The sequence below is a fragment of the Globicephala melas genome, chromosome 3, assembly GCF_963455315.2.
Source record: "Globicephala melas chromosome 3, mGloMel1.2, whole genome shotgun sequence".
Classification (NCBI taxonomy): domain Eukaryota; kingdom Metazoa; phylum Chordata; class Mammalia; order Artiodactyla; family Delphinidae; genus Globicephala; species Globicephala melas.
The window spans coordinates 31,266,918-31,281,031 of record NC_083316.1 but is presented as its reverse complement, the minus strand read 5'-3'; the positions used below and the strand labels follow the sequence as shown (position 1 = coordinate 31,281,031).

The 14,114-nt window shown below is 42.3% G+C and overlaps 1 protein-coding gene across 3 annotated transcripts in view; it reads right to left on the bottom strand.

Moving 5' to 3' along the window:
• EGFLAM (EGF like, fibronectin type III and laminin G domains) overlaps nucleotides 1–14,114 on the bottom strand; it is a 541,883-nt gene that overhangs the window by 120,633 nt on the left and 407,136 nt on the right. For all 3 annotated transcript variants that reach the window (XM_060295410.1, XM_060295409.1, XM_030882073.2), the window contains 2 exons: nucleotides 1,399–1,508; nucleotides 140–223 (listed from right to left, as the gene is read on the bottom strand). In XM_060295410.1, coding sequence (XP_060151393.1) covers nucleotides 140–223; nucleotides 1,399–1,482 — 168 coding nt within the window. In that variant the 5' untranslated portion in view covers nucleotides 1,483–1,508. The remainder of the gene's footprint in view (nucleotides 1–139; nucleotides 224–1,398; nucleotides 1,509–14,114) is intronic.

Here is a 14,114-nt window from a genome sequence, read left to right as displayed (position 1 = left end):
TTCATTGTTGTTGCTATTATTATTATTATTATACCTTCATCAGCACATATACACACCAAATTAGAAATCCTTCCGAATTATCAATGAAATGCCAACCAGGGATGTGCTTTTAGGAGGCTTCCAGGATGGAGCTACTCACCGTGGTCAGGGTATCCAGGCCGAGTGGCACACCGTGGGACCGCTCCTGCAGGGATTTATCTACGCCGACCTCAGAGTAAAAGACCTGGAAAAGATGCAGACATCCGGGTGAGAGCGGGGCCAGCACTTCTCCACCAGACCAAGGGCCTGTGGTTCGAACTGTACTCACAACCACAGCGGGTCCTGAGGCGCGCTGCCTCACCTCTCTCACACTAGTTCCTTGTCAGCAACCATCAGACATACCTGGCCAGGGTTGCAAACTCCTAAGCCTGCAGAGACCCAGAGGAAGACACGGAGTGAAGTGGAATGGAGAGGGCTGGGCCCGGCACCTAGTATTTTCCCCGAAACCATGATTCTCTCAGGTAATCTTTCATTTTCCCACTTTTGATTCTACCTGAGTCTAGAAATCCATTTCTCTACCTTAAGATGACAACAGGACAAGGGTCATGATACATGGCTTCTCTCCCTTGGTGAAGGGGAGACAGGAGGGAATGGTGGGTCTGGGGTCTTATGGGGGGGGTTACATCCCGGTGGGCAGCTCAGCTCCAGCAGGCTTGGCGCCCCATAGGAAGGTGAGCCTGGGGTGGCCAGCTCTCTGGATAGGCCCAGAGATTTCAGCCTTCAAAGTAATTATCTGAAATCTCCTAACTTCTTTTTTTTTTGGAATTTTTGAATTTTGTTTTATTTATTTTTGTATACAGCAGGTTCTTATTAGTTATCCATTTTATACATATTAGTGGATATACATCAATCCCAATCCTAACTTCTAAAAGTTGACTCATTTTTAAAAACATTGTTCAAAGAAAACATTTTGGTAAACTGAAAAAGGGTCAGTTTGTAAACTCTCGGAGGTAGGAATGCATTCTCTGTTCCCTTCTCCCTTTGCCTGTCCACCCAGTCACTTTCATTCAGATTTTGCATTATTTTGTCCTATTGACAAAATAGGACAGTGACCCTCTATTGTTTGCCATGTTTCTGCTTTAGTCTCCAAATTTAACTGTGGGCAGTTGGAGATCAGGAAGCATGTCTTCTACTGAGTTTATATTTTCCCATCCCAGAACAGGGCAAGAGCTCAGTAGAGTCAACTGACTTTTAGGGCACTTACAAATGACCTTAAAGGGAAACATCTCTGGTTTCACGGAGGGAGAATGAAGCCCCACACGGGAAGGCTGGTATCAGGAGGCCGTATACAGGAGATGGGGAGGAGGAACAGTTACCCCAACACACCCACTACAGAAATCCCCGTGCCCAGGTACTCACAGTATACCCCACGATGGGGCTCCCAGGGTGCCTTGGCATCTTCCACTGGATGCTGAAAGCTGTACAGTTCAGCGCCTCCAGCATGATATCAAGAGGCGGCCCCACCTTGCCTGCCCCAAAACAAAAGAGATGGTGTTACACATCCCACGTTGAGTACACTTGACACGAGATATAAGAGTGTGTGCTGACAGATGGAGAGCACACTTAAAGATGATTTCACAGGCCAGAAATGCAGACATCTCTCCAGGAGGCCACACCTGTGGCAGCTGACTTCACCAGACCTCTACTGACCCCTCCCAAACCTGCAATGGGAGGGAAATCAGCCCAGCTATCGCCCACAGTCCCTTCTGTAACTCCCAATACCTCAAGGACCAGCAAAGGGAGATTCAGGACAGCATAGACCAAGGTGCTTGGAATGTATTAAAGCAAGACACTGAATTTTTTTTGGTTTACTCAGTAACATATATGTTTTATAGATATGTTATATAGATTCTGTTTATATAGCTCGTATATTCTTATTGCTGAATATTTCAAAAATGCGGTTTAGTATAAAATGGGGTTAGGAAATTTCAAATGTTTTACTGTATTCTTACCTTAAATAATTTTATGGTTATAAACAATAAATTTTATGTTTATAAAAACAACATACGCAGATTTCAAAATTTAGAAAACAAAAACAAAACATTCCATCATTCAAAAATGAGTCCTGCCAACATTTTTATATAGTATACCTCCTTTTGGTTACATGGAATTTTTTGAATATATATATATATATATATATATATATATATATATATACACACACACACACAAACATGTTTATATAATGTATATATAATTTTAATTGTTTATTGTGTTCATTACATATAATATTCATATTATATATATTCAATATATATTCATAAATATTCTTATTTGACTTAGTATATAATATATATATAAACTGATAGTATGTATTTACTAATCAAAATAATTATTCTTATTTTTAATGGCTGTTAGCTCTTCCATATAATGCCTGGGCCATAATTTATAGTGTATCTCATTCCACTATTGTTAGACACAATTTTTTTCTGACATTTTGCTATTTTAAATAATGCTCCATGAGGGCCGCAACTAGGTATGTCCTGTTCAGAGCACAGAGACTAATAAACGGAAGAGCTCAATAAACGTTCCTTCAGTGAACGAGTGTTCTTCCGTTTGATTTTCCACTTACTAATATGTCCTGATGATCTTTCTTTTTAGTGACTGTGTATAATTCTCCAGCATATCAGTTGGGATACTCTGTTTGCAATTCACAGAGATCTAATGTGTCTATTTACTGGGCTACTGCTGGGGCCTTCCACCACCAATATTTTCAATAACAAAATCGAAGGCCTTTCTGGTGGACCAAGTAACAGAGGTTCAGTGTCATCGATCGGCAATAACGGCCATAGACACCTACCACTGCCACCAGTGCCGGGACTCAGGGATTTGATCTTCAACTGTTCTCTGGCTCTGCCTTGGTTCAAGATTTAAAGTCCCATCTGACTGGCCAAACTTATGTCATGTGACAAACATGTCATGTGACCAAAGGATCAGAGAGGAAAGATCAGTTTTTTCTGGTTTCCAAACTGGAAACGGACAGGATGAATGGAGTCCCAGAAATAGTTCTTCCACCAAGCCTATCCACTGTACAGGAGTTTCCCAAAGGAGGACAGGATCATAGGAAAAGAGTAGTGGGCAGTGGGATGGCCAAATACTCTGCTATGCAGAGCATGCACGGACATTAACTGTTACTCCAGTCACTGACATTTAGGTTGTTTCCAAAATTTCACTGTTAAAAATAAGGCTGAGAAGAACATCTGTGTGTGTGCCTTTTCATGCACAAAAGTCCGAGCATTTCTAGGATGGATATCTATTAAAAATTATGAGTATATGCATCTTAATTTTTAATAGCTACTGACTTTTTGCTCTCCAAAAAGTATTTAATAAATGAATCTTGAAGTACATTCAATTTTTTCATTTGGGTAAATTCTCAAAGCAGAATTTTTGTGTCTAAGACAGAATTTCTCAACCTCCACTCTACTGACATTTCGGGCTGTATATTTTTTCGTGCGGGCTGTCCTGTGCATTGTAGGATGATGTTGAGTCGCATCCCTGGTCTCTGCCCACTAGATGCTAGTAGCACCCACCAACTGTAGTTGTGGAAACCAACAACATCTCCAGACATTGTCAAATGCCCCACGGCAGGCAAAACTGACTGCGGCTGAAAACTGTTGATCCAGAGAATGAATGTTTTAAAGATTTTTATAAATATAACCAAACTTACACCTAGAAAATTAACCAATTTAGAAGCTTATGGAGGTGTATGAGAATGCCCAGTATAAGGAACACATCTTCCCCAGATCTGAGTATTACTTTAAAATCGTTGCTACTTTGATAAGAAAGAAAGAGGAATATTTTAATATCTTCTTTGGCTATTTTTCTTCCTCCCTTCATGTGTTTTGTACATTTTTCAATTGGGTTATTTTTTTTTCCCACTGATTTAAAAGGGCTCTTAATATGTTCAAAGATCTGAGTCATTTACCTATACTTTTTCCTGTGTAGTTTTACATTTGGGTCCAGCTGTATAATTATTTATTAGTGGGCAGTTTTATTGCTGAGTGGGGGTCTATGCTATCAAAATCTCAAAGGAAGCTGGGAATGGGGGAAAAGATAGTGGAAATGATTTACAGAACCCTCACAGACCACAGAAAAACCAGTAAGCACAATCTCATCCTAGGTCCTAGGAGTAACACTACTCTCTTCATTTTGGGAAAAATTACAACTTATCAAGTTGGGCTACTTGGGTCAGTTAGTGGGAAACCAGTCCTTGTATCCCTTGTGGATCTGTTCAGTACAGAAAACTCTCTAGGTATTTTAAGCAGAAACATGGTTACAAAATTGGTGGAAAGACTAGGGGACTGGAATTCAGGAGTCTCCATTAGCTCTATTTTATAAATATGTAAATAAATAGGTGAGAAAGAGAGAGAGATAATAGGTAGATAGATGATAACTAGCTAATTCGCTATTGCAGTGATTCAAAACCAAGAAACCCCAGCCTTCACACTTGATCCTGCCATTCTTACCATTACAATTGCCTCCAGACACACACGAAAGTGGTGGTGAACCTGGGAATGATGAGTTGTCATGTTTGGATGGCCTTGCTTGGCAGGAGAGACAGCAGCCGGAAAGTGGCCTTCCTCCCATTCCTGCCTTCTGTAAGTCCTAAGAGTGCATCTAATTGGTGGGACCTAAGTTACCTCCAGAATACTGACTGCAAGGCAGTCTGGGAAATGTTTTTATTTCTCCAGCCTTTGCATTACAGTAATGACACCTAAAAGGAGGGTAAAATGGATGTTGGACAAGCCAATCCACAGTATGCATGACATGCTGGTACCATGAAAAGCCTGAATTCTAATACACTATCCCCTTTATGTTCACATTCTCTAAGAAAGTATTCTAATCAAGCCCTGCGGGAACACAGCTAGATATGACTTCTATTTTTATCGGCATATTCTTTCATTTATTCAATCGTTCACACACCTAACATATATTTATCGAGCTCCTATATGTATCAGGCACTGGCTTAGTCGGTGAGGCTACCTTAATAATGAAGAGACACAGGGGACCACCAACAAGTTAGCAGGACATTACAATTGGGTGTGAGGAACATAAAGGGAAGGATGGAGCACTTGGGTGGCACACAGCAAGGACACACCTGACTCCACCTGGCGGACTAATAAGAATGCGACAAAGTGGGGATGGAGAAGTGTCTCAAGCAGAGGGAGCAGTATACACTCTTCCTCAAAGAGTCGGGGGAAGCACCACATAACAGAGCTCCACGGTTGAGTAGATGTGGGTGGGGTGATGAATGAGAGTCGTGAAAGCTCCAAGGATTCTGCCTTGGGCAGCGCAGGGGAGGGGTGCGTGTCATCCACTCATCTAGGATCACAAAGGCAGCTGTGACTGCTGCTGGTGTAGGAGGTGTGGTCCTCGGCAGCTGGTGAGTGAGAGGTAGCCAGGTCAGACATTTGGGCCAAACACCAAAACTATCTCAGATGAATCAAATGGTCAAAGATGGGAAATCAAATTATCTAAAAGAATTGAATTTTAAAATCAGATACTTTTTTTTTGAAGATAAACCTTTCTAAGCTTAAAAGTGCTAAAGAGGGCTTCCCTGGTGGCGCAGTGGTTGGGAGTCCACCTGCCGATGCAGGGGGCATGGCTTCGTGCCCTGGTCCGGGAGGATCCCACATGCCGCGGAGCAGCTGGGCCCGTGAGCCATGGCCTCTGGGCCTGCACGTCCGGGGCCTGTGCTCCGCAACGGGAGAGGCCGCGGCAGTGAGAGGCCCGCGTACCGCAAAAAAAAAAAAGTGCTAAAGAAAATAAATCAAAAGTGATGGATCCACGTCATAAAACTTCATTATGCTCTTCAAAGATTACAACAGAAAAAATAAAAACAACAGATCAAAAGGTAAATAATTGCAGCAAAATGCAGGCCAAGGGATCCCTTTATTATAAAACTCATACATACTGAGAAAAAACGTTCAGGCCCTGAATATGTTTATAAAATATACACAAATAAAATATGAAGGGACAACTCCCATAAGAGAAAATATAGCTGATAAACACACGTGGCAAAATATTCAAATTTGCTAGTTATCAAATAAATACAACTTCTTAAAATTGAGATGTCATTTTCACCTATTAAATTAGCCAAAAATGTTTAAGTGATAGTAACTAATGCTGACAAGAGTACGTAAATGTGCTAGTCTCAAAAAATTACTTATGGCAGAGTAAATGAGCGCAGGCATTTTGGAAGGCAACTTGGCAAAACGCAGTAATAGCCGGAGCCACAAGTATGTTCCTTCCCTTGGACTCTCTGAGGTGGGATTACAGTCTGTCGTGAGGAAAGAATCTTAAAAGAAGAGAAGGCTGTTCGCATGAAGATGTTCTTCAGAGGATCACTTGTGATATGGAAAGACCATAAGCAATCTAAATATTTAGAAACAGGGCAAAAGTCAAGTTAATAATAGTACATGACCAAGATGGACTGTTATACAAACATCAAAAATGAGACGTGGCTAAACACGTTACGGTTTCTTAGGATCCGGAACAGGGAAAGGACATAGTGGGAAAATGAGCGAAATCCAAATAGTCAGTAGTTTATTTGATAATATTGTACTATTACTAGTTAGTACTAGCACTAGTTAATCTTTTAGATTCGACAAATGTACCACGGTTATATGTTAACATGAGGAGAAACTGGGTAAAAGACAGGAATTCTATTATTTTTGCAACTCTCTATAAATCTAAATTAATCTCAAAATTAAAAGTTTAAGAATGAGGCTTGTATCACTCTGTAGCAACAATTAGGATGTAGTGTTAAATAAAAAGTATACCCAATTACCATCAATACTGTTATTAGAGTCATACGAAATACTCATTTGCAAAATAACTGGAAGGCAAGAGTAAAAGGCTAATGGTTACATTAAGGTAGTTGAGATTAAGGATGATTTTTTTTCCTGTTTTCTTCTATTTAGTAAGCTTTACAGATTGTTATTATATTATTTTTCATAATTTGAAAACATTGCCTGGGAAAGTATTTTTATATTCAAAGACCAAATGTTGCATGGGCGCCTGTATGACCAGGCTCCTTCAGAACTAAAGGAAATCTACAAAATAACGCTTCATGAAGCGTTTGTACTAGTTTACACCAGGCGGTTTAGGGGATGCTGCGTTGTCTCATGGTTGTTGTCTGTCTCTCAATCTAACAGTAAGGTTAAAAATAGTTTGCAATTAATGAAGCAGATTTACTAGCTCTTAACCAAAGGTAATGTACCTGCATAAAATAATATGCCCGTATCACAAGTCAACTATCACAGTAAAATGAAGGTGTCCAGGAAAGAGGCTATTGCTGCCGAAAACAGTGCCACACAGATTTGTCAATCAACAGTGACTGAAGCACTAACGGGGGGACCTGATATTATAAAGCACACAGAACAGGCACTCTCTTGCTCCGCCCTACTTTGGAGGCTGGCCATAATCTAGAACAGTATTTCCCCCAATTTTTTGTTCCCTATGCCCTCAATTCTCGACAGTTCTGATTCTAAATTACATCTCACAATTATGTCCCAAGGGGGCATCAACACGGGGCCTCACAGGACATGAAGGCCTAGAGGATGGCCCAGCCAGATCTCACGATGTATAGGGGAGGAGAGATGGGGTCATGACCATGGTCCTGGCCTCACATCTTCATGAAGATTCTAGACTAGAGCTGGTGGGGAAGCCAGTGCTCTGAGCATGCTGCCTTTATAGTATACTCATTCAGGTGTCCTTGAATACTGACTGGAAGATTTTCTTTTCCCTTTCTCAAAATAATTAACATGTAATGCTATAATTATTATTATGATGTGAATTTTCAAATCTTTTTTAAAAAGCAATAAAATAGGACAAAACTTTTACAAACCATATATTTGATAAGAGGTTAATATTCACAGTATATAAGGAAGTCATACAACTCAATAGCAAAAAACCAAATAATATGATTAAAAAATGGACAAAGAACATGAATAGACATCTTTCCAAAGAAGATGTACAAATAAATAGCCAACAGATACATGAAAAGGTGCTCAACATCACAAATCAGGGAAATGCAAATCAAAAGCACAAGGAAGTATCACCTCACACCTGCGAGAATGGCTATTATCAAAAAGACAAGAAATAACAGGGATTGGCCAGGATGTGGAGAAAAGGGAACCTTTGTGCACTGTTGGTGGGAATGTTAATTGGTACAGCCACTACAGAGAACAGTCTGGAGGTTACTCAAATAATTAAAAATAGAACTACTATGTGATCCAGCTATCCCACTTCTGGGCAGTTATCTTTATCTGAAGGAAATGAAAACAGGATCTCAAAGAGATATCTGTACTCCCATGTTCATTGCAGCACTATTAACAATAGCCAAGATGTGGAAACAGCTAAGTGTCCATTGATGGATGAATAAAGAATATGTGGTAGATATAGATAGATATAGATATATACACACATATACATTAAAATGGAATATTATTCAACCATGAAAAAGGAAATCCTGCCATTTGTGATGACATGGGTGAAACTTAAGGGCATTATACTAAGTGAAATAAGTCAGACAGAGAAAAGCAAATACCATATTATATCACTTATATGTGAAATACAAAAAAAGCCAAACATAATAAAAAACAGAGAGTAGATTGGTGGTTGCCAGAGGTGGGAGAAGGTGAAAAGGTAGAGGGGGTGGGCAGGGAGAGTGGGTGAAGGTGGTCAAAGCATACAAAGTTTCAGTTATAAATTGAATAGGTAAGTTCTGGAGATCTAAGGTACAGCAAGATGACTATAGTTAATAGTACCTGAAAGTTGCTAAGACAGTAAATTTTAAATGTTCTCACCACACACACACAAAAATGCTAACTATGTGAGTGATGGATGTGTCAACTAACCTTACTGTGGTAATCATTTCTCTACGTATCAAATCACCACACTGTATACCTTAAACTTACACAATGTTATATGTCAATTATATCTCAATAAAGCTGGAAATAAATAAATAAATAAATGTATGTATGTTGGGGGACGGGATAAAATATAGCTGAAACGCCATTCTCCATTCCTCTCTTCCAGAGGTTAACAACCATTTGGTGTTACATGTCCTATCCCCATGTGAGTTTGTGTACTCTGATTTTATCTGCACATTTCTTATTTAATATTTTTACTGGAAATAATTGTCCACCGGTAAAGGAAGGGATAAACTGGTTTATTCATACAATGTATCAGTATCTTTTCTACTTGAAGATTTATTCCTTTAAAGAGAAAAAGAGATCTGAGAAAAAAGAGAGAGAGAATGAGAGAGAGAGAGAGAGAGAAGAAAACTTTTGTGTATTTTAAAGCACTATTCAAGTATTAGCCAGCTTCTGGTCTTCCCCTCACTGCTGGCTTAGCAACCGTCATTCTTTGGTTTCTAAATACATTGCCACTTGTCCATGGGCATTTCAGTTTCCAAAATTTCATCACTGCCATCTGCTGATCCTTTTGTCCTGCTGGTTAACGCTCTTTGCCCCAGCTGACAAGCATTTTAGTGGGGGTTTTTAGGGACCGGTAGTAAATATGTTTGTTCAACCCACCACGTGTCACCAGAAATCAACTGATCCTCATAAGAGTATGGGATAGAGGAAGGAGACATTATTCTCGCTCTACAGATGAAGAAACTGAGGTCTAGAGTCTACTGATGTAAGATGTTATCAGCGGGGCAGGAGATAGAGATAGTGAGTAGTAACAAAGAAGAGATGATCTTCTCTCAACCCCTTAAAGTTTGTGTTCTTGGTGATTCTGCCGAACGTCCTCTTCTCAGCTCCACTACACTCTCTTCCTGGGTGCTCTCATCCCTGCCAGTCATTACCACATATATGCTGGTGGGCTCCCCCGTCCCCCCGCCCCGTTCCATTTCCCCAGCCCGGCCCTCTCTTCCAGAGGGCAGGTCTATGTACCCAACTGCCAAGTGGACCCAGATGTCACACGGGCCTCTCAAATTCAACAGGTCAAAAGTGAATTCATCATCTTTCTCTTTAACCTGAGCCCCTCCAGTAATCCCTGTTCTGGTAAATGGTATCATCATCCACCATGACGTCCAGAAACCTGGAAGTCACCCTCGGCATCAAATTGATCACATGGAAGTCCATTCTCTCCTATTCATGGAGGCCTCGGAAACCTCCTCAACCCAGGGCCTGGAGCAGCGCCACCAACTGTGCAGAGCTGTGCTCGCAATGGAACTTATTTGCCATTTGTCAAGACTTCCCCCAAGGTTTCTCTGGCCTTTCCAGATTCTAAGGGATGTGGTTTCCCTCCCACAGTTCCCTCAGCCTGCGCCCTCCTCGGAAGAATGTGTGTTAGTAAACTAAACGGAACTTTTTTCAGCAAAGCAGTTGAAGGCCATAGGATTGGTGACTCTAAATCGTACGAGTAGGCGGGGCGTGTGAAGGGCCATCTGGTTGGAAGGAAGCATCAGAGGCCTTGTCTTACGGCATATTTGCATCGCGAGCACAGCATTCTTCTCTTTGTGTGTTTGTCTGGGGTGTCCTTGAAGGAAAGGCAGGTCTCCAGCTGGGGGCCGTCTGAAGCTGTATTTGCAGGGCAAGCACAATATTTATACAGACATTGTATGATTACTGGAGTATCTATAGAGCGGGCAAGCTGAAGGCAGGAGCAAACCACCCAGTAGGGCCCCTCTGAGCTGGAGACAGATTCCAGACAGGTGGTGGCAGACCTGGAAAGCCCAGAGAAACCAGCTGGGAAGTCTTGAGGCTTGGCCTGGTATCAGCTTTGGAGATAAAGAGACATCGGAGTGTAGTCCCAACCGGAATGAACCAAGCAAACCATTTCTCTCAGTCTCTTCCAGCTAGGGAATGAAAGATGAGGAGTGAAACTAAAGAGACTTTCCTCACATGTCTACAACCTCTGAGTCATCAGGAGAAAGTCCAGTCATTTGACAGGGCAAGTCGAGCCCAAGTTACTCTCTCTAAAAACTCTTAAGGAGGCAAAAATGTTTATAATAGTTATAACACTGAGGTCTTCTGGGATTTTTATCTATTATGATATAAAAACGTATTAGTGCTTCCTCAACATTAAAAAAAAAATCAAAGTGGTAGGCCGCTTACATGTGGACTAAACAAGATTTAAGCAGTTAAGTTCAAAAATAACTCATATTTCAGCAACTATGGTTAGAATGTTGGATTATATATTACGCAATAAAAAACTAGTTTTGAAGAACTGTAGCATTTAAAACTAGTATAATGCATTTATACACTCCATCCCGAAGCTGTGTTCTGATAAGCTAAAAGCCATACTTCTTAAGAGATAAATAAATAAAAAGTGAGTTTCTTTGCCATGAGGGAGCTGTCTTCTTGGGCTTTCTTCTTTGGAGGAATTTCAAAACCGTGTTTTTGCATTAGAAACTTTTGAATGATTAAGTCAATTTCTTACGGTAATTTTATTTCATAAAATACTTCAACTTCCTGTGTAAAATTCATCTCCGATTCAATTAGTTTTGTAATCCAGTTCATAAAAACACTCCAAAATGCAAACAAAAATGTCATCTGTGACAGAAATACATTGCTTGCTTTTTAGTTATTTGATTTTCATGGAATGAACAGAGTTATATTCACTGATGCAATGGAAAATGCCCAGACTAACTAAAAATAATCAGGAAATTCTGAACAGGAAAAAAACCTTATTTCCATCTTTTTGAAGCTTGCTCCAACTAATATTACTAAAGCAGCACTATGAATATGTAACCAGAATCTGCCACGAGAGCCACTTTCAAGGTGATGCCTTCAAGGCAGTAGTAAAAATGTGGGTTTAAGACACAGAACAGTATTTGTTCTAGTGACCTAGGGATTCAGGAAATTCTCAGACACTGAGGGGCAGCATGAAATGTCTTGCAGAGCCCTCCCGGCTTCTTTTAGTGGGGGGTTTATGGTTCATATCATATGCTTCCCTCTGAAATCCACCGTTCCAGCACGCAATTCCACAATCCACCACTCCAGAGTACCATTCCAGGGAGTAATGCATCTTTCCAGAATGTCATCCACCCTCGTGCAGTGCCTCGATTTACTCATCTGCTCACCAATGGGCTGGATTCTATGATTTCTAACGTCCCTCCTACTCTGACATTCATCCTTCCCTGCATAGCACGTGGGGAAGCATCCACAGAACTCTAAAGGGGACAGAGAAGAGAATCACTCAGAGCGGTTCCTGGCACAATTAGACCCAGACAAACGTGGGCCCTGATTTAGAAGACCCAGTTTGGATCCTCCTTTGGCCACACCATGCCCCTTGGCTGGAGTGTGTGTCCCAGGCCAGGAGGACATGCCTAGAAGAGCCTGGGGCCCCTCCGCTCGTGGACCACTCCCTGAGCACACAAGACCCTGGGTTCCCTGCCTGGAGAGTCCTGAGCCTGCGTCCTGGTCCGCAGTGGTCTCTTCCCTCGGTCTGTCCTGAGGGGGACCTGTGCTGCCGGTGTGTGCACCCTCAGTGATGGGGTAACCAGTGGGTCGCTGTGTGCCAGGACGGCCAGCGGACGGAGCTGGGTTGTTGGTTGCGGTGCCCACGTGTGTCCACAGGCGCAGCCTCCAGGGAGGGGCAGAGCAAGCAGGGCAGCAGACCGGGCCTCAGGGACCAGTCCTGTCCACACTGCCTCTTTCAAAGTGGAAATTCAGGGAGGCTGAGAAATCTAAACTTGAACCTGGTCTTCCAGGTCATTATGAAAGTATATTTGTCAAGGCGGAAGGAGAGAAAATCTTGCAACTAACTGTTTATTTTGTGAATGAATCGTAAGTTTTTACAGGTGGTAGGTAGGTGTCCATTTGAACTCTTGCTCTAGAGGCACTAGCATCGGGGGCAGGCTCAGCTCGAGCATCATGCAGCTTCATAAACTGGGCTCAGCTGGGTTGTGAGGGGATCTTGCAGAGGAGTCCTTCCGGCCCAGCTGCGGACTTCCAGCGAAGGGAAATCTAGCTGAGAGCCTCTAACAGCAGCTCCTGGTCACGGTCAGCAAGGCAAATAAAGCGCACATGCCAGAAATGGAGAAGGACGCTGGAGACAGCGGCAGCACCAGAGAGCTGGAGCCGGCAACCTACTGGAGTAACCATTAGACGGTGGACTTCGAGGCCCCGCTCTCCCCTAACTCCAGGTGTGTGACAGAGGGTTAAGGCCCAAAGCAGCTTCTGAGCGCCTACTGTGCGCGACCACACCTTGTGACTCTTTGCTTTCACTGGGGCAGGCTCACTCTGACCACATCATCCGAAAAAGCAAGCAGGAAGGCGGAGTCTCCACTCGCCAGCCTCCTGTTGCCACACACACGTGCACACGCGTGCACACACAGGCATACACACACAGGCATACACACACACATGTGCGTATCCTCCCCACCACAAGCAGAAATCATTTAAATCATTTTACAATGATTCATTATTAACAGTGATTAAATGCTAAGGTCATTTAACAGGGGAGAGGGACAAAGAGACTTAGACTGTGAAACTTGACCAAAGCGTCTGGACAAGAGTACAGAGCAGAAGATTTGAAGCTAGAAGGGAGTTCCGAATTCATCTCATCCGGCGGTTCTCTGACGTTTGGGAGCATCCGAATCACCTGACAGGCTGGAGTGACAGATTGCTGGCCCTGCCTGGAATTTCTGATTAAGGAGGTAAGGGATGGGGCCCAAGAATGTGCGTTTCTAACATGCTCCTGGGGGATGCTGGAGCTGCTAGTTCCTAAACCACAGGGTGAGAACCACTGCTTTGGCCTACCCTCTGATTTTAATGATGGGGAAATTAAAACTCAGAGCAGCTAAGCGCCGTGTGAGATCTCAGCAGCTAGTGAAAAAACTGACACTAAAGCCTTATTTGTTCAGTCCCTAGCCAGCAGCTTTGGAGCTTCTCACAGGTACTTCCAAATTTCACGAAGCTGTCGAGGCTTTCAGTTGGACGCTGGCCTCCTCTCAGGTTGTACCAGTAACTCTCAACCCTTTTTGTTGCTTCAACGTAATCACATTCCCCTTAGAGGACATCTCAATGGTGGTAGTTTAGGGAGGATGCCCATATGGGGTATTTCAAAATCTCTAAATGTCTGGGTCAAGGACACTGATGCCCAGAGTCTGAAGA